The 21069-nt window shown below is 41.9% G+C and overlaps 1 protein-coding gene across 2 annotated transcripts; it reads left to right on the top strand.

Annotated features, from left to right (window-relative positions):
* Positions 1-1976: 1976 nt before the first annotated feature.
* Positions 1977-12558, top strand: LOC126536900 (uncharacterized). Of its 2 annotated transcripts, none has more exons than XM_055073595.2 (5): positions 1977-2427; positions 3180-3270; positions 6646-6831; positions 8646-8807; positions 12456-12558. In XM_055073595.2, exons 1-4 carry the CDS (start codon positions 2156-2158, stop codon positions 8721-8723), a joined length of 627 nt encoding a protein of 208 aa, XP_054929570.1. In that variant the 5' UTR covers positions 1977-2155; the 3' UTR covers positions 8724-8807; positions 12456-12558. The 2 variants fall into 2 exon arrangements, with proteins under 2 accessions (XP_054929570.1, XP_054929569.1); XM_055073594.2 differs by having other exon boundaries at positions 12453-12558.
* Positions 12559-21069: the final 8511 nt, after the last annotated feature.

Genomic DNA, 21069 nt, shown 5'->3' with positions numbered 1-21069 from the left:
CCAGTGTTGCATTCTGTCTTGGTAAGGTGTTTATCCTTACCACCATTTTACTGCTTCCTGTAAAGCATGACCTTTTCCTGAGCAGCATGGCTCAAGGATGAATAGAAACTTGTTCGGATTTCTTGCATTTTTCTTTGTAACAACGCGAGTTTTCCTGTTCTTCCTACACTGTAAAAAATTTCCGTAATTATACGGAGGATTTCCGTCATTATACGGAGAACTGCAGTGTAAAAATACGGAAACTATGTCATATTTCAAAAATACGGCAAAATCTGCCGTTAATATACGGAAAGTGCTCTCCGTTTTCAGCTTTACGGACATTTTCACTGTAATCATATGTACGGCTATACACTGTTTTGGACGAAACAGACAGAATTCCGTATTTTTGTTATGCGAACATCCGTATTATTGTGAGAAAACTTAAGCTGTCTGAATGAGCGCTCGTACTCGTAAAGTTTCAGCTAACAATATTTTATTGAACACGCAAACTGTACGCATTATGAAGATGCGTACAAAATGTGAGAGCTAGCCTTCTACCAAAAGCTGCAATAACAGATCGTATAAATATATATACGCATCTTCTATTGCGGTCGCAGTTTGCCGCGCATATGGGCCTCGCTGATCATATGCGCAAATATATGCGTGTTCTCGCAATGTTCTCAAATTAAGCGCTTTGTAGTTAATAACACAGCATATATGTTTAAGTGAATGAAGAGCCGTGGACATACGTGCATACGTAAACAAGCTTGCAGTATTCAGGTGCTGGTGCACTGGGAATGACATTGGTGCTCTCTATACGCCAAAAATTGTGTGCACTCTAAATCAGTACCGAAACGCAGGGAGTGGTATAATGACCGTAACGGCATTTACATTTTGCAACAAATGGTCTCGAAGGGGGCTGGCGGCCTATAGATCCAAGTACAACGGTCGGATGAAATTTTCGAATGCGGCAAGCAATTAATCCAAGTGTCAAAGGGCATTGCTGAACTGCAATGTAGTTGGTTTAACTCATTCCCATAATATTTACAAAATATCTCGTCTCTGACAATAACTGCCCATTCATTGAGACAAATCGATTACGCATAATCTTCACTGTTCATGTGTTAATTCTTGCGATAAGATGTAATCGCAAACATTTGGCGCTTCATCTTGAACCAAGACCGGTATAAGCGCGCTCGTTCTTGTACGGTAGAATAAAGAACGCGAACATGCACCGACATGTGTGTAAACTACTGGAAGGTGACTGAAGATGAAGGACCTATTACCGTGCTAGTACTGTGTGTACTGTCAAAAAGAAGAAAAAAATAATACGGAAAGAAAGAATGCCCAGTGCCGAGATGTAACGATTCAAGCTTTATTTCTTTTTGACCTAGAATGCAACACCATTAGTTCCATGTGCTTTATATATGGGTAATGTTATGACACAACTCATTATTTACCCGTTCATTACATGCACCAACCAGCCCAAATTATCACTATACTAGAGATCGATTATGGACGCATCGCAGTGCATTGCTTTGCACTTCATTGCAGCACAGGGGTTAGCTATCCCCTGTAGCGAACGCTTTGGTTGACCTCCCTGCCTTTCTGCTTCTTGCATTCTCTCTCCCTTCGTATAAAACGCACTAACTTGTGGGAGAGAAAGTGTTCTCCTCTTTTAGAATTCAATTAATTGTCAAGCAATTATATTGCAGTTCCAGTAACTGTATCGACCGGGTCCAGGTCGAAGAAACCAACAGCAGGCGTTTCAAGACAACAGTGAACTGTTATGTTTATTGCGCTGGGCATTTTATACCAGAGCGAGGGAAAGGGGGTAGTGGAAATAGAGGGCAAGGAAAGGCACGTGTCGTTCCAGCGTGCCAAGATAGCTTGTGCTCGTTGAACTGATACGATACAGTAACTAGAGCACAAATGCGAAAACGAAACCGATTCTGTTCTCCGGGCTCACAGAGTGCGGCACCAGGGGGCAGCGCGCGCTGCGCGTCCGTTAGAAGTGGCAGACGGAGCTGCACATGTGTAGTCAGCCGGAATTTTTCGTGTCGTGTTGTAAAAGTTGTTAATTTGCCGTAAATATCTCTTGATTTGTACTCAAGAGTGAAGCAAGACTCCAAGGAAGAGAGATTGACGCATCGGGAGCGAAGGACAGAAACGATGGATGGTTACGCTGCTTGGGTCTCGGCACGTTCGAATTGGCAAAGTTCTGAATTTGTCGCTGTGTTTTGTACGCTTGTGCGCTCGTCATTTGCCGTCATCGCGCGGAGATATTTGCGCTGGATGTCTTTCACTTCGTGTACAAAACTCTGCACGCTGCGGCATCGAAGAAGTTGTCCTGTGTTTGGGTGCACGTATGCGCTTGGACACGGATATATCCTGCTTGCTCTCAACGGGTGTTCAACAGTCTACGCGCACTCGTAACTTGCTCATGAGGTAAGTCCATTTTAATCTTATTTGGTTTGCATAACGTAGGTGTTAAAGTGATGTGTGGTAAGCCGGTGTCGCCAACAGAAATATTGTTCCAAAAGACCACTATGCAACGTCTTAGGGCAAAACTGACGCATGAATGGGGAAAGGGATCACCCTATCTTTTCAGATCGATTCCAGTCGTAGCGCGATCGGCTCGATCGCAATTTCCGTGAGGTACTTCTAACCTTTTGCTCACTCGCGTTAAAAGCGTAGAATAAAACTGCGTTCAGTTGCGCACTTGTATTGACGCTTGTATTGGCTTGAGAGCATACTGTATCCGATACAAGAACTTCTGTTAAAATACGGAAATAAACGTTCGAGGCAATAGCAGTCGCTCACTACCTGTGATCGTTACTTTCTTGCCTGGGTGCACGTTTTAATTGTGACCAGAAAAAAAAAAGTTCTTTGCTCTGGCTGCTCTGCTGTGTTTCCTCGGTGCAACTTTTTGCATTGCAGCAAGACGTGTTGCTTCGAATGATGTCTGGGCAGTCAAGGCATTCGTGTCAGTAAGCAAGCAGTAAACGGGGTATCAGTGCGAAAAAAATTGGACATACAAGAGAAGCGAATGGTATCATCATTGACTCTTTTATTTTACAAATAATTCAGTTGTATTACTAAAGCGGAGAGTGGATATGCATGAAAGTCAGATTGTATTGATACTCAGCAAAAACAAGGTAACTTATCATTACTAATCAATCCTTTTCTTTTACTGAAAGGCAAGTTGCTGTTGTGCTGGAGCTGAGAAGAGGTCTGCTGCCTGCAATGGGTCCATCTCTCTCAAGTTATCGCAGTATTGTAGCTCTCAAAGTGAGTGGATTTTTTTTCTCTTAGCTATTTGCCACCTGAATCATGACTGCCACCTGCCACCTGAATCAAGCTGTGTAGGTGATCACTGTTAGTGACATTGGAGTGCTGGTGGACAAGCACTCCTTTATGATTGCAACGCATATGACAGAGTGTAGCTGTGGCAGTATGCGAAGGTGTTCATCTATAAGCCAAATTAGGTTCTTTGAGGTAATAGGCTTTTCTAATCGCGTGGATGCTATCTTTGTATGGAAGTGTTGTGTTTGTTATCTCTTTGTTCGCTGCCATCGATGCATATCTATTGGCTGCTTCGTTACCCAGTATCCCAACATGACTTGGTACCCAGCAGAAGTGGATTGATCTCCCATATTTGTTAAGCGCGACCATGTTTAGTATGTCCCCTAACAGGGGTTCACACTCATATTTTAGGTTTAGAGCCTTCAGTGTACTTAAGGAATCAGTGTAAATGACTGTTTTCGTGCTTGCCAGTGATAATCTTTTTAACTACAACCCATACAGTGTAAACTTCAGCAGTGAAAACAGAGGCATGTTTTGGTAGACGAATACTTCTTTCCCAATTTTCTGTTACGGCCCCTACACCCACGTGTTCTTTTGTTTTGGACCCATCAGTGTAGAATTCCATGTGATTTTGATATTGGTCCTGAAGAGCACGGAACTCTTGTATAATGTGGTCGTGAGGAGTGTCTCTTTTCCTTAAATGTGTTAATGTCCAGTCGCACAACTGCGTGAAATCGTACCACGGGGCCAACCATTCTGGTTTCTTGGCAACCTGGAGGACTTCGTGGGGAATTTCATAATCCCGACACTATTGCTCATACCGCAGTACAAGTGGCCTAATCATGTTTGGTTTATTTGTGTAGTGTAAGCGTGAGTTGCACTGTGTGACGATGTTGTAGCATATGTGTTGCGGTGATGACTGAATTCTGAGTACGTAAGGAAATGTGAGGAATGCTCTGCGCTGCTGTAATGAGGGTTCGTTACATTCAACATATAAACTTTGAATAGGTGACGTCTACTTACTGTGAAGTTCAAATGAGGTGTTACTGTTAGGGTGACTATATATAATTTATGGTTTAATTCTAATCTTGTATGAGGCAGACATAGTTTACCCACTTCGTTAAACAATAGAGATGTAATATCTACATATACAAGTATTACCCATTCATTTATGCCATTTGGACAATGGCAGAAATGCATGGGTAATACTTGTGTACATAGACATTACATCACTATTGTTTAACCAAGTGGTGCCCCTGCATGCTAAATTTTACAGGGCTATTATTAAGTAATGTCAACTTTTGTTATAACATTAAGGCACCTTTTATATTATTACAGATTACCACCATTGTGTACCATCATAGTGTGATATTTACACTAAATGTATTTGACTTTGCTATAAAACCCTGCACAGTGGTGCATCATGAAATGTTTTTCTATAGTTTCTGGCCTCAGAATGCACTTCACGTCATATTCTTGCTTGCAACAAATCTATAATGCAGGTTTCTCTCCTTATATTTTGTGGCACTTCAAGCTGCGGCGAGCTAAACCACTCGGCAGCAATACTGGAATCGCTACTGCGTGTGGAGCTGTCTTCAAACACACACAAGGAATACATAATTGCTTTTTTAGCGCAAAACAATGGACACAAGAAAGACGACAGAACAAGGCGCTACTCTCAACTGACATCACTTTATTGCGTCCCTCCTTTGTAGACAGCAGAATCTAGAAGAACATGCGCTGTGCACACCATGTGCAGGAACCACCAACATCTGATCACAAGAGCACACTCATACGACAGAATCCAAAAAAAAACCATATTGAGCACTGTACAAGGTTAAAGAAAGCGCACTAATGCACTGTGACCCCAATGACTGTATGAAGAAAGCTTCCGATAACTCTCTGGCGGTGGTATCACGGCTCTTTTTCAAAATCGTAGTATCACGAAACATTGCGAACATAAGCGATCCATACCAACAGGCACAGGTTCCCATGTGGCTCAACATTGTAAAATATGGAAGTGCAAAGCCATGTTTCGTGACACTATGATTCTGAAAAAGTGCTGTGATACCACCGCCCGAGAGTTATCGGAAGCTTTCTTTATACAGTCATTGGGGTCACAGTGCATTAGTGTGCCTTCTTTAACCTTGTGCAGTGCTCAATGTGGTTTTTTGGATCCCGTCGCATGAGTGCGCTCTTGTGATCGGTTGTTGGTGGTCCCTGCACATGGTGCTCACTGCACATGTTCTTCTAGATTCTACTATCTATAAAGGAGTGACGCAATAAAGTGATGTCAGTTGAGAGTAGCGCCTTGTGCTGGTCGTCTTTCTTGTGTCCATTGTTTTGCGCTAAACAAAGTATTTATGGATTCGCACATACTAGCCCGCCAATGCATTGTGTTGAGCGCAAAGAAATGCTGCTTTGCCTTCTTTGACTGTGTTGCGGGCACTTCTGAAGTACTGTCTGTCCAATAACCTTGGTGGCATGGAAGTGCCGTCCACTTCTATGCGTTGCTTTCTGTTTCATTGTGGCATCACATCACATTATATTCATAATGTGTATGTACTTTTTCTAAGAGACCCATATTCCTATCCTTGTGTTATATTTGCTGTCGCATTATTTATGTGCAAATGACCAGTGCTCCAAGTTCCATTATATCGCAGAGTAAACTACTGGTACCTAAACAGTTCTGTATATCAGAAAACCAAAGCCGAACTGCCGAACACTATCAAGCAGCAGCCTTAGTACAGTGTCAAGTAGTCAGATTTTATTGGTTATGCAGAGGCGCACAGCGTACCTCTTTATTACTTGCTGAACAATTAAGCTGTGTGAAAACTGAGTATTTATGTAGCTTCAACCACATGCTATTGGCCATTGTTCCTGCCCTCAGCAAGTGTGGAAGATTATCATGGCATTTCTTTTTCTAACTCTTTTTTCCTTATTACAGTGGGATTACTGCATGTGTAAGTAGGAAACGGATCACATAGGCAATCAAAAGCCAACAATATGTAAACTTGGAACATTGATTGTACAGTTTGATGACCCAGAAAAAGTAGAAATACACCATAAATGATTGACGATTAACTTTTACTTGACACAGGGCTAGAGCATACAGTAAGCATACTGTATGCTCATACGGTGTCACATCAATTTAAATTTTAGGGTAGCTTTACAGTGTACGCTTCTATTGTTGCATTCTGTCAGAGGGATGGTAATGTTTCGCGTGTCTAGCAACTAGACTGTCTATATAAGTAGTAAAAATGTGCGAACTGTATTTTTTAATGATTTGATAGAATGTGTAGAACAATAAAGCCATACAATCAACACACAGTGATGTGACTTTCTCTGCACATGTTGCAGGTTCAAAAAAGTATGGTGGAAGCTGTTGCCAAGGTTCCGACCAGAAAAGACAGCCAGTATAAAAGGGTCCACACCACTGATCTCTACTACAGGGGATGGACAGCACATCGAGCACCCTCGACTGAAGCCAACCTTGTCCCGGAAGTTGGTGCTTCACAACTTTGCAGCAGCACTTCGTTTGCACGGGTGTGTGGCATTTCTTCCCCTAACATGCCTGCCTGATGTGCCATAACCTACCCAAGCAGTGTTTCGAGGTGTCCAGAATTTTTCCATTGCAGTGTCTACAGTGTAGCTAACATAAGTGGCGTGCAATGGGGACACTGGTAAATGAGAAAAAACTTGATGTAAGAGAACACTATCGTATACGGGTTCAGATTGTCATAAAAGCGCTTACCAGACATGTAGAGACCTCCTAAAATGTAAAAAACCACAAAGAAAAGTTTTTCGGCAGCAATATTATCTGATCGCACGCACTAGTTAGTCCACCATATGCCCTGCTTCCAGGACAAGCGCCTGCATGACACCGCATTTCCACTGGCTTCACCTGCATCCGGTGCGGTGTGCTACATCCAGCAAAACATTAGAAATCACTGGTGCACAGTGTTTTCTGTCCCCTTTCTCGACACCTACTGAACACATGGTAAACTGTTTCCAAAGCAAAAAAACAGAGGGAAAGGGCTTTGAACACATTGCATTTTAAAGTGGCTGGTACTGGGTAACGCAAGTACTGTGGCATAGTAGATTTGCACCAGGCAACCTGGGCGCCCAAAAAGGCTGCTGTTTACTTGCAAATGGCCAACGTATTGTGAGCATGTTGAAGTTCTTTTTTTATTCTCACCACTTATTTAGCTAGTGGAGACAGCTTTCACAACTGGAGAAGAAGCCTTGGAAGCATGAAACACTTCACAAAACCAGCTTCAATATAACGTGTCTGCATCACAATTTCATGGCTGCATGAGTGAACCCTCTGGTTAACATGTAAGAGTGTTCATGATGTGTGCCATGCATTATCAACTTTATTTACAGGTCAACCCTATCTTGAGATTTAAGCTGATGTTGCGTTTAGAGAAATTATGGCCGAGAGCCAGCTTTTGAGAATACAGATTGAGCTCGACAGATTAAACGCCAGAACAAGTCGTTGAGGATTTCAGATCAAGAATCTTCAAAGGCCAGTTCATTTAGTGGTGTTAATATTCTGCTCAAAGTTATTGATTGTTACGTTCATATGGTGCCCAAGCATTGCGGTAACAACTTCACTTGGAGTACATAGCAAGGGTGTATTCGACGTAAGCTGCTGGCTTTTTTCTGTGTTTTCAAAAACTGGTTTCTTGTTCAGTTTAAATTTTCAAATTTTGCATTGTTTATTAGGTGTGTCCTGTTTCCTTTTCCTGCAGCTTCTTAGTTAAACATCTGAATAGTGAACACAACTTGACCTTTTGCTTGATTTTCTAGATTACACACCCTCGATGCAAAACAATTTCACTTCAAAACTGCTTGTACTGTACTGAAAGAATAACTTGAAGCAGCCATAGCCACCAATAACACGCAAGAGATGATTATGAAAATTGTAATATTGTTTTTTGATCTACAGGGTGTCTTAACTATCGTGCACCAAGATTTATAAATATGTAAATGCGATGTAACTAGACAAAATGAAGGTAATGTTGTTTGCCGTCGCTTGGAGATACTCTGATTATATTTTGCATTCTGCCTAATTACATAATTCTTAATTAGTTAATAAATATCTCAAATAATTAAATGAAATGTGTCAATGAAAAGTTGTAGAGCAATATGAAAGCCTCCTTATACACTTTTTTGTTACTGTTACTCATTGTGTGCTACATAAAAGTGTTTTTCCAAGGAATAAGCCTGCGAATACACATAAAGTGTCTTGAGTGGCCAGTCATGTGTCAGTTTTGTGGTGCAAAGCCACGAATACACCTTAAATGGGTTCTTTTAAGAAAAAGACTTGGCTCAGAAAATTATCCTTCTTTATGCAGCCTGTGGAGACAAGGTTTCTTAGACATGGCCATGGCCCTCAAGGAAGATGCCGAGGCCACAGGCAGTTCCTCCAGTGACCGTGAAAAGGTCCCCTGGGGCACAAGTCTAATTTGGCACCCCTACCTTTCTCCTGCAGCTTTTCTGTCTACGTAGCTAACCAGGTGGGTCAGTGATGGCAAAGGTAAAAAAGAATCAACAGCTTCAAACGTAGAACTTGCTCAAGCTCAACGCATTTTTGGTGTGAAGTTTTTCCCTTATCATTTATCAAAAAACGGGTAATAAGTATATGATATGGTCTTCATACGGACACCTCTTTCCCACAGAGAATTAGCAGTAAAAAAAGCAGCTTATGAAGGCTTGAATATTAGCTAGGATGATGTGGCATAGATAGGATAATGATTATGAATGTTTCTGGTAAAGGTAGTGGTAGAAGAGTGAATAATCAGTTTATATATAGATTAAAAGACATTTCGTTCCAATGCCAGAATTTTAAATCATCCCAAATAATTCTTGCGTTTGATAGTCTATGCGCATTGAGTGACAGTGCTTCTTGATGCTTGCTTCTTGCTGACATCATTCTTATGCTGCATAATTCACCTGTTTAAATTCCCTATTTCTCCCGTTCAAGCAACTTTACATTCATCATAACATACCTTGTAGATGAGTTCCAGAAACTTGCTGATGAGATTAGGGGGCGGCGTGCACCCCAGGCTTAGATATGCATTCAAGAGCCTCATATCTTGCAAATGTTAGAAATACTCCTGCTAAGCAAGTTCTTGGTGTCATACAAGGTTATTTGCGAATACGAATTTGCCTAAATTTAGAAAACAGTCAATCTAAAGCATGTCAAGCAATATCGCTGACAGTACACACACATTCCAATGGAACTAAATACAAATAAATATAGCACCAAATGCAGAATCATTGGCATGATGCCATTCTTTCAGTGGAATAAAATCTGTCCTGCGTTGTAAATCTGGAATCCTTTATAATCCAGACTACTAAATGCCTCATGAGGGTTGTGACGTAAAATATGCGTGTATTTATTTCTCGTTTTTTTACTTTAAGACCCGATAATGCTTAAACAGCAGTGAAAGAACTGAGATCATGGTACTTAATACTTTATATTGCTCCAGAAATCCATTTTTCTGCCGATCGCAGCATTTGACACTAACAATTTTTGACAGAAAATGTGAGACAGAAGGCACATAACACTTAAGGTGGTGCTATTCACTTTGATTGTTTGGGAACAAAACTCATAATGTACATGTTATGGCCCTACGTGTCATTGCCTTTGAACAACAAAAAGGTAGGGGGTTTGCGTTTTGCAAAACTGCATGGAGGTTTTTACTGTGTGCAATTAAAATTAGAAACCTTCACAGCTGATACTAAATGCATTCTCCACAGCTTTAGGTTATACAGGTGCACTACTTTACACAGAACACACTCTTACCTCATCACTGCCCACACTCTTAGGCAAAGTTACACCCTTTGGAGTGCCCCTTCTGCCACACAATGATAATCGTCATCTGCCTTGTTGCGTTTCCTTTCTTTAACCCTGCGAGCCCTGTACTTTCCAGTAACGAACGGCATGCACATTATCAGCATGATAGCATTCCCGAAAGGAAAGTAGGGGGCGTGGCGTTTTAAAGAAAGGAAACACATCAAGGCAGATAATGATTATTGTTGTGTGGCAGAAGGGGCATTCCAAAGGGTGTAACTGCCTAAGAGTGCAGGTGGTGATTCAGATTCTTCAAAGGTGTTTCATTGTATGGGATGGCACATCGCTCTTCACTTATTTGCAGAATATTGCATTCCGATTGTGTCATACGAGATGAATCCATTAGAGAGCTTTAACTTGCCCTAAATTTATTACAGCTCTGTACTGGCAAACTGGCAGCAGCTTGCAGTGCTTGTGGAAAAACAATTGTAACTGCCATATTATATGTAACTGCTAGTGCACAGGCATCGGCAGCAGCAATGGTTAGGGTACACTTGTTTCTTCTGTTCTGGGGTATGCATCCTCCACGAGAAAGTAGTTTTTTTCGTCTTCCTCTTCTACCACATTGGAATGTGAAATGGGGTGTAATTTGTAGGGTATACTCTTGCATAAACTTCATGAGCATTTATTCTTGTCTGTGCCACAGATCATTGTTGCTACCACTATAAAAGCAGTTTACAGCACCCGTAGGGAACAATCTGTGAATCTTTAATGAAGAGTAAGGATAATGAATAATTGAATAATGTTTAGTAATTTTCAACAAATTTAACACTCTTTGCTTTCCACTGTGGTGTTTTTCAATCTGTAATGTTGGCACAAGGTTTGTCTGCAGGATGTCATTTTGTGTGAATGAGTCCACTTGTGCGCATAACACCTCATCGTCAACAGTCTGTTGCACAGAATGTCATTAGCTTTCGTATGCATTGGTCACTATCGGCTGCTCCTTTGTTAGTTGGAATGTAGCATTTGTGTAAAGCACATTTGATGTTCTAACAAAAAGCATTGTGCCCTCTTATCTTCTAATTCTCCTACTTGATGCCTAGTGCTATAATAGCATGGTTGACACATTGAGAGTCAGTGTGGTGTATAATTGTGTCTGGTGAGGGGGGGGGGGGTGTACATTAACTTAAGCAACTTTTCCAGACGACTTGAATCAATATTGTGGAATGCTGATTTTTTTTTTTCAATCACTGTTACCAAGTTTCACTTTGGTTGTGGCAACAAGTTTAATGTAGTTCGCTAGCACTCCTGCCAACACATAATGTGCAGGCATCTGTGTTGAAAAAAAAGACCAGCTAATGGTTTGCGAGGAGCTAAGGTCCATTTAGACCATTTAATTTTGAGCTTACACCGGTGGAAATAACTGGTGAATGAAAGCACACCCAGGAGAACTGACCATAATATTTTCTTTCAATATAATAATGCTGAAGCTTTGAACTGCATATGAACTGACTTGTTTAAAAAATGACCCATTTCCTTGTTCAAGTAAGACAAAGGTTCCACAGGAAGACAGAAACTTGAAGCCGTCAACAGCAGCATGAATATAAACAGCGCTCGACGTTTTGCAATCTTGCACCTGGTTATCATATTGTCCATCCCATATTTTTCCACAGGCTGTTCTTTACTGTTTTATGGTCATACCCAGTTTAATTTTAATGTCCCTATTTTTTAATATTTCGTTAATATATCTTTTCTTCATCGCCTTTTAACAAAATATATATTCGTAATGTGCCTTCATTTACCATTTGCAGTGACCTTAACCAGATGCATCTTGATACAAAATTTATTTTCCCTAATTCTTCGTTTTCCTTTTCCAAAAGTGCAAACTGTTTATCTTGATACCTGTTTTGTCTTCTCGGAAGATTAGGTCTACTGGATTAATGACTGCTTACATGTGTACATCATTTTCTGTTTTGGTCACCCCTACTCTTTGCAAGAACTGACAGTAGTGCTCATACTTGCTCCATCACAATCACCACTGCTAAGCACACCCTTCCTTCCTTTATTTTAACACTTTGGCTTCTCTTGACCTATTATATGCACCAGTTTCTTCCCCAATGAGGCTAGGGGCCAGTGAGCTATGCACAATCCAAAACAACACAGCCAAGGAAAACATTTGCTACCCTAATGACAAGCACCAATGTCGAAATGTTGGCTATAGCAATATCCCTTGTTCCAACAATGTTGGTCTACTTACATGTTTTTCTAACACAGAAGTTACTGCTTTGTCGTGTTCTGTGATTATACTTTTTTGCTGCTTTCTTTAGGATGGATATTCACGAATACTATTTGTTTCTCCTAACAGCAGCAAGTTTATCCTTGCAAGCATTTTGGGTCAAGAACAACTTTCACCAGGAAGAAGTGCAAGACGAGTGATTGAAGAAAATAAAGTTGCTTCTGTGATCTAAGAACTTGAGGACTGAAATGTTGCACCTTTGTGTATATATGCTATGCAGTGCATTCATATCACAAAGTGCAAAGTGTTTTATCTCTGCAGCCATGTCAGTGTGTTGGCAAGACAATTTTCTCAATGGTGACCTGCTGCTTTGTCTATGAGCTGCCTTCATGACATTTGCATTTAAGGCGATGTACTATCGTGGACAAAAGTACCCTGGAAGTGCGAGCGTTGACCAAATTGCATTTCTGTTCAAGACCGCTGAAAACAGTGGGTCACGTATGCACATTCCGAACGCAGATGGTAGCACGGCTGATCCCAGCAAATAGTGCACCATAAAATTCGGTCGACTCTCGCACATCCTGGGCAATTTTGTCCCCGATGGCACATTCTTCGAACAATGGATATGCTCTGCAAGATGAAATACGGGAAGCACCTGTACTTTAACGGATATAGTACAGATTTAGCATACGGAGTCTTTCGTTTTCTGAATATGGCAAGCACCTGTATTTTAACAGTTATAGTACAAATTCAGCATACAGTGTGTTCCGTTTTCGGAATACGAGACGCACCGTACTTTTACGGTTATAGTACAGATTCAGAATACAGAGTCTTCCGTTTTCTAGATACAGAAGCACTCGTATCTTGTATTACGGTCTCTCTTTTACAGTTGTCCGTTCTACGGAAATGACCGTTCTTAATTTACGGAAGAGTGTTCGGTCACAAATTACCAGCAAATTTTCTGTTAAGTAAGGAAATTTTTTTTTACAGTGTAGCCTGTTTAGGCAAACCTGCAAAAGTAACTCGTGCCTTTCAAGAAATTTCACAAGAAGAAGGGAAATGATTGATGTCTGGTATTACGGCACCCGCATCAAAGCCGTAGAATTCTTGAATCAAATTAAGCTAATGGCATGAGTGTTTTTTTTTTATTATGTTTACGTTTTCGATGCTCCGAGTCGGATCTTACAATGATATGCCGATTCCTATACTCATAACTTCATATACCGAAATAACATGAAAGTGGGATGCTTGATGTTTTATATTCAATTGGAGAAAATTTTGCAGTTTTGTGGGCATTTCAGCTCACTAGCTGAAATGCTGGTCCTATCGGTCCTCCCTCTTTCACTTCACTCTTGCGCTTTCCATCACAAATTAGGTTTTAACACTTTTTTGTTTGCAACTACGTCCAAAGAAGATAGCAAATAACAGCAACTTAAGTGAACTTTACCCATCGTAATTATCGATTAATTAATTAATCAGGTAATTAGTTACATGCTAATTAAGTATCTGATAACTCATTAATTTGTTGGGTGGATAGCTGATTGATTGATTCATTGATTGATTGATTGATTGATTGATTGATTGATTGATTGAGTGAGTGAGTGAGTGAGTGAGTGAGTCAGTCAGTCAGTTAAGGTTTTGACAGTAAGCTTTAGCTCGGAGTCAACTCCAACTTTTCCATTGAAATACGTGTAAAACGCAGAAGTGCTTTTATAAAACAACCTGTAGACTGATTTGAATTAAATTGGTTGCACATAAAAAATTTCCATTTTAGTGACTATAGGAAGCAGCATTTTCATTTACGACCTGGAATATTCTGTAATAGATAAGTTAAAGAAACATTAAAGCATGAACTTTGCCCCAAAATCACATATCGCAGTTCTGCAAACTGCATCTGTAAAAGCATCTAAAGCATACAAATATGATATATGAATTTCAACTCATGTGGAGAAACTACAATATGTATGAATGTTTTGTAAAAGTCTTACTCACAAATTAGTGGTGCATTTCAAAGCGGTGTATATGTAATCGTAATTCCCGCCTTAGATGTATTATTAGGTACAGCCTATAAAATTGCAATATCCCTTTTGCTTTCTTTTTTTTTTCCTTGCGGAATCACAAGGCTGTAAACTTCATATTTGCGCTTTTTTCAATTCTGCAAATTTCAACAGTTCTTATGAAGAATGGAGGGCCTAAATAAAGAATTCACTTGCTACCGTCACTATACTTTAACCTTTTTCTTTTGAATGCAACAGACCTCATCAAATTCAGTGTGGTTGTTGCTAAGAAAAAATTAGCTTTCCATTCTATACACGAAATGAAAAAAAAAATAAGAGGAACAAGTAGTGGCGATAACGGACCCGCAAGCGGCATGGAGGCACTACCAACCTGCACGGGTAAGTGCTCGAGCTTTATACGTACTCAAAACGACCAAGGACATCCCCGAGATATACATAGTCTGGACACCGGGGCACTAGTCCCTGGTGGATAACGCAGCGGCACACAGCGCAGCCCGAAAACACACTGTCCGGGCTAAACCGCCCGAGGGCCGCGCCTCGGGAGACCCGGACGAAGGCGTACCCAAACGATGCTCCGAAATCGCGGCGCATTGCAGACTTGGCAGAAGAACGTACCCTCCACCGCACCCCAAACTGACGAGAGGGGAGGCCGTTGCATGGAGAAGGTTACAGACAAACGCGTTTCCGCACGGGACACTGTTCCACGCGATGTATGCGACATGCTACGACTACGCCTGCAAGCAATGCTCAGCGCCGTGCACTCTCTACCATATGGTTGGGAGTGTGCGCACAACATGACACTGCCCCCAGTCCCCCAACCCCCTACCCCGCAGCAGTAGGAAGACCTGCTGACCAGCTCGTGCCCTGAGAACCAGTTTCGACTGGTGGACAGAGCCCAACAGATGGCGATGGACCACGGCGTCCTGGACTGAGGAAGCCCCTCACCTGGGGACAACCATCATCGTCTGTTCTTCAAATAAAACCTTTCTCTCTCTCTCTCTCTCTCTCTCTCTCTCGCTCGCTCGCTCTCTCGCTCTCTCTCTCCGTTCCTGTGTATATGCGTGGAAGCTCCCGAGCTAAAGGTTTCTAAACGCTTATATCAACGCTGTCAAGGAAAGCAGTTGTTACCCTGACGACGACAAGTCTACCTGTCGACACGTAGGCCCCAGACTGAGACCTCCTTTGTTCGACCACTGGTCATCACTTCCAAGTTCTCATCTTCCCGTTATTATCCGTCTTGCTTGGTTCTATAAAGACAGGCATACAAAAATCGGAGGCCGGATAGGGGGAGGGTAACATAAATATTAGCAGCCAAAGGAGTGCATCGTATGTATCGTATACAATCAAACCAAACATGGCGATTCTCTAGGAAACAGCTTAGTCCGCAGATTTCAAAAAATGCCACAAGTGTCTCTTTACTTTGGTGCGAAAACAGTTCGTGAAAAGGCAGCGTTATGTGCCGAATGCCAAGCAATCCGATCGGAAGTAATATTCATTAATGCCCTGACCTGCCATGCCAGGTACATAATTCTATTTCCCTTGAACTTCGGGGCACTCGCATTGCCTCCCCCTTCCTCCCTCCCTCCCTTTATCCCTCCCCCTTGATCGAATTACAAACGATCCCAGTGAAAACAAACGGAAAAGCAAAATCTTCGCAGCAATGACGGAGTTTTACAGCTGTTAATGTCGCTACGTTATCCCCATCAAAGTTATCCAACAATCTGCATAAAAGGCACCCAATGAAACCGAAAAGTGAACGCTGACTTTCTCGTTGCCTGGGAAACGTCAAAGGCAAGACAACGCAGACCCATTGAGAAAGTGGCAATATCATTTCATCGTTGCCTGAATGCCAACGCCTACGAGCATACAACTGAGTATTCCACTGGCGTAGCCAGAACCTAATGGAATGCAGGTGAATGACCGGCAGATGATACAATAACGTAGTTCGGTAACAGTGTTTTGTTTTCGGGGCTCGTACACCTGAAATGAGTATTTCATTGACTGTCGGGTGCGTCCGCTTCCTGCCCTAAAAGCTGAGTTCTTTCTTTGTTTTTCTTCCCCCGTTTCTGGGCCTTCTTTTTTGCGGAGCTTTATTTATTCGCTTCTTACTTTTAACCTACTCTAAGTGTATTGTTCAGCGCCATTTCATTCTTTTTTATTTGTTTGATTACTCCCCAACCAACCTCAGCACTCACGAACAATTTTGCTGCTCGATGGTCCAAGAGCACGATCGAACCACTCATTGTTACGATGGTCAACGTTTGAAGGCAGCAGAGAAAGATAGAGGGAAAACGACCGGCGTCGGATCCGGTGACCGAGCGGTCTTGAATGACATCCGCGGAACCAATTGGTCGGGTTGATGAAAACTCGCTATCCTACCGTTGGCCTTTTTCCCTATTGACATTCACTCGCTTTCACCGTCTTCTTCTTACCATATATATATATATATATATATATATATATATATATATGTGTGTGTGTGTGTATACCAGCCACTATAAGGCTGGCTGATTGGTTGGACGGCTCAGCCGACTGCGGGTGGTCAGCCAAACATTTGAGGCTTTTTTGAAAGCAGTCACTCCTCACTCAACTAGGGTCTGCATCCTGGCTAGTTGGTACGGCGATATATTAAGGCCGGTAAAGCGCAAATAAAACACGGGCAGAGAAAAGAATGAACTGAAGAAGAACGGCATATTGGGCGAGTAGGTGGTTTTCTGTAATGTTTAAAGATTGTCCGGTGCACGTCTTTGCGCTGTTTTTAAACATTATGAAACAATGAACACATACGGATCGCTTATCTCACTCCTTCACTCCTTATTATTTTTTTTTTTGGGGGGGGGGGGGTGGAGGGGGATGATGCATTATCTTCACCAACGCTGATAGGAAGGCAATGAAAGTGGCCATGGAAACAATGGTATACAAGCAACACCGGTCTAATTTTGGTAATCGCTCTTCCAATCATAATTCCAATCGCTATAATTATCTCAGATAGCCGCGGTAATATACATGGCAAATATCACCTGCCGTTCAATATGATGTCGGTGAACGTCCATGACTTCCAAGTAAAGTGGCTTGTTAGGCCTCGGGTTGTATAACATCAAGACAACGCATCAAAGCACCTTTACTGTAGCTCAGCTTGCCGACGGCCTGGAATCACTTACTCCAGCTTAGTTTGCTCTTCCTCTGCTGCTGGTATCTGTAATGGTAGCAAGATTATGCATCTGGTTCTTGTTTTTAATCCCTAATGAAATGGCGCAACTCACTCTGGGAGATCGGCTATGAATCGGGCGGGGAAGGATGATGATGATGACGATGAAGCCTCAATTAATGGCACAAACCCACTATGGGGGACAGGCCACGAATCAGGTGGTAATATGATCGAAAAAATAAAATAAATTAGTTAATAAATACATAACAGATACAGAAAAGGAAAATAAGTATATAATCCAAGATGAAAAATAAACTGCGAATACATGAGAGAAAGTAGTGACCAATACTATAGAAAGCCTTGCGTTGATAGGAATACTAAAAAAATATAAAGAAAAAATGTTAGTTAAATACATAATATAAAGGATATACCCAAACATGACTAAGTTATATTTTGAATAATAATACTAGTAAGATTTAAACTGTGAATTTGTGCTCTTACTTTTTGAATTTTCTAAACTCAAGTGAAAGTAAATCAATTGTGGAAACTAAGAACTATTAACAAGGCATTCTTTTTGTGCCACATGAAAAATTATAAATGGCTAGGCAAACGTTCCTGTGGCTGTATCCCAAAACTGTTGCTCCAAGGAAGAGTATAACAGTGCTCCTTAAATCCAATGCTAAATTTTGACGCGGAATTTCTAGGCATAGTTTTTGATGAGTAGAAAACCGCTGACACGATAATAAAAATGATCTATAGATTCAGGTTCATTGCAGAGGTCAGAGGTAGCATAGAGGAGATACCGCCAGATCCCATCTGTGCAAGTAAAAATTAAGTGTTGGAATACGGCAACGGCAGCCTAGTAAATGAAACTTCGAATTTCCGGTTAGGACACCATTGCCGGTTCCAGTAATAATTTAGGTGCAAAAAATCTGTAGATTTTGCTAATGACAGGGCTTTTTTGTTTTCGCTGAAAGAAAATTGCTTATATCTAGCTGCAGTGATGTGCTCAGTTGCCGGCAACACAGATATTACAGGACCTGTTAAAGAAACTCGTGCTAAGGAATCGGCTATTTCATTAACATGAATGTCTCGGTGGCCTGGGACCCACACCATATGAACTAAGCTTGAGGTAGGGACAGCTAATGAATAAAACGTGTTCAATGCTGTGGACTTTGTAGACGCAGTAAGTGCGCTGCATATAGATAGAGAATATGTGACAATAATAACTTTTGTAGTATGAACGGGAAATTACGGCAAGGCAAGAACTATTGCCAGAAGTTCGGCATGAAAAATTGATGTGTAATCTGGTAGGCGAAGTGAAAGAGACCAGTCGAGGGATGGTGAGTAGATACCCGCGCCTGCCTTCTCTTCACACGAAGAAGCATCAGTCGCTATTACATTTATTTTGAAACGGGCTAAATATTCTTGTAAACGGTCATTCAAATATGTTGTGAGCAGAAATTTTGCATTGTTTGGGAAAATGTCTGCAAATTCAATTTTGAGCGACCCTGGAGACCAAAATCAAGCGGGATTATTTCTCTAAGGCGAACATTTAAAGGTGATAATTGTGCTTGCACAAATACAACTTGTGGGGTATGCAACCGTGACCACGTGTTCTCAAAAAATGGATTTGGGTCCATGCATATTGTCCTCGTCGTAGCGAAGATTCATAAACTCTTAAGTAGGTTTTAACCGTAAGCATGCGGAATCGCGTGTGAAGAGTATATAGTAGGCGCGCTTCCTGGTTTAATACATTATTAGCAACGAATTTAGGAAGACCTAAACATAGTCGAAGAGCTTCTCTTTCTAACAGAACAAGTGGTCTTAATTAACATTTCTCACTTCCGGAGAACAAAACACAATCAAATTCTAATATCAGTCGTACATACATGCGATAAATCATAATTAGTGTGTCACTTCGCATACCATACCGCCGGTTACTGATTCTACGTAGTAAACCTACGGCTCGTGTCCCATTCATTCCAATATTTTGTATGTGAGAATGCCAATTAAGTTTTCCGTCATATATGATACCCAAGTACTTAAGCGACTCTACCTGAGGAATGGTTCCCTGTTCATATACTAATGATAACTCTAACCGCCCGGAAAGCGGAAAAACAAGGACTGCACTATTGTTTACGTTTAGTGACAGATGGAGATTGTGAAGCCACGTCTGTAGAGCACAGAGGTACGTTTGCAAAGACAGGTGAAGGGAATTGATGTCTCTAGCTGTCGCGAAAAATGCAATGTCATCTGCATAGACATGCAGATTCACATCCTGGTGCAGTGGTACTGAACTCATCAATTGGTTAAATAGTACAGGAGACAGAACAGCCCCCTTGGGCACCCCTCTTGCCTGATCGAATTTTCTTGAAGAAAATCTGTCTTGAAAACAATGAAATTTTCCGTTTCTTAGAAATTTAAAAATTTTACAAATTGTAGGACTGTAATCTGTCCAGCAGTAGAGAGTACTCAACGCTGCCATAAGCTTTTGCTATGTCAAGAGTCACTAAAGCACCACCTTCTTTTCTATACTGAGCAAGTTGAATGCACGCTGCTGATGTAGCAGTGCCACATCACTTCTTCTTCAATCTTCTTTTTATATTCATGTCGCCTCCTGCCATCTTATTTCTAGCCAACCCGTTTTCCGGAATTCTAATCAATTTGCTCTGTCCTGTTGATTTATTGCAGTAAGGTTTATATTCTTGCAAAAGTATTCTATTCCACATGGCATCAACAAAACAAGTAAACCACAGTGGGAACCTGTCCCTATATTCTGAGGATAGCAACAACAACGACGACGACAATATGAGATCTTCCGCTGTCCCATGGCCAAGCTCCACAAGGCCGGATACGTTGCCAACTAGCTTGGCCGAGAGCATCGACCGCTCCGCGTACGGCTGGCTCGTGTACCCCGGTCGGCGGTGCACTCCGAGCACGATATTAGGCTTCGCGTTCATCGCAGCCGCCCTCTGCTCGCTGTCCGGAGCGGTGTGGTACCACCGAGTCGCAAGACCGGCCCGCCTGATGGCGGCACAGTCCAGAGCTCTGGAAGTGTCCCACGTGTCTGCGCGTGTTCACGATGCCAGCAGGGCCCGCAAGACCTCTAACGTTACCGACTGGACGCCCGAGGACGTGTTTTGGAACGAAGCAACGGATCCTGTTGGAATGCACTCGCTCACAGCGGAGAACGACTCCAAAGTGCCAAGTGACAAGTGAAACTTGCGCTATACGGTGCGACGCCTCGAGATACTTCAGGTGCTTTTGCGTAGCTTACGGAAGATGCAGTAATGTTATTGAATACTACAGCATGATAGAAAATAGGCATTTTCGTTTCACTACGCCAGTGTTTCTCGAACTGCGGGGCATGAGCCTCAAATGGGTCATGAGCCTTGTTTCTGAGGGTCACGGAGGGTACAACTCTCTGTCGCCCATGGCGGAAATGCCTCTTACCTACATTCGACGTCTAGCATTTAACTACCCACGTCCCTCTTCGCACTGCAGCGTTTATCGGCGCCACACGACGAGATTTTCCCTCAGTGTAAGTCAAAGAGATGTTATCGTGTTTAAAGTCCGG

This window comes from Dermacentor andersoni, chromosome 4 (assembly GCF_023375885.2).
Source record: "Dermacentor andersoni chromosome 4, qqDerAnde1_hic_scaffold, whole genome shotgun sequence".
NCBI classification, from domain to species: Eukaryota; Metazoa; Arthropoda; class Arachnida; order Ixodida; family Ixodidae; genus Dermacentor; species Dermacentor andersoni.
The sequence above is the reverse complement of the archived record's forward strand: the minus strand, read 5'-3'. Positions and strand labels throughout refer to the sequence as shown.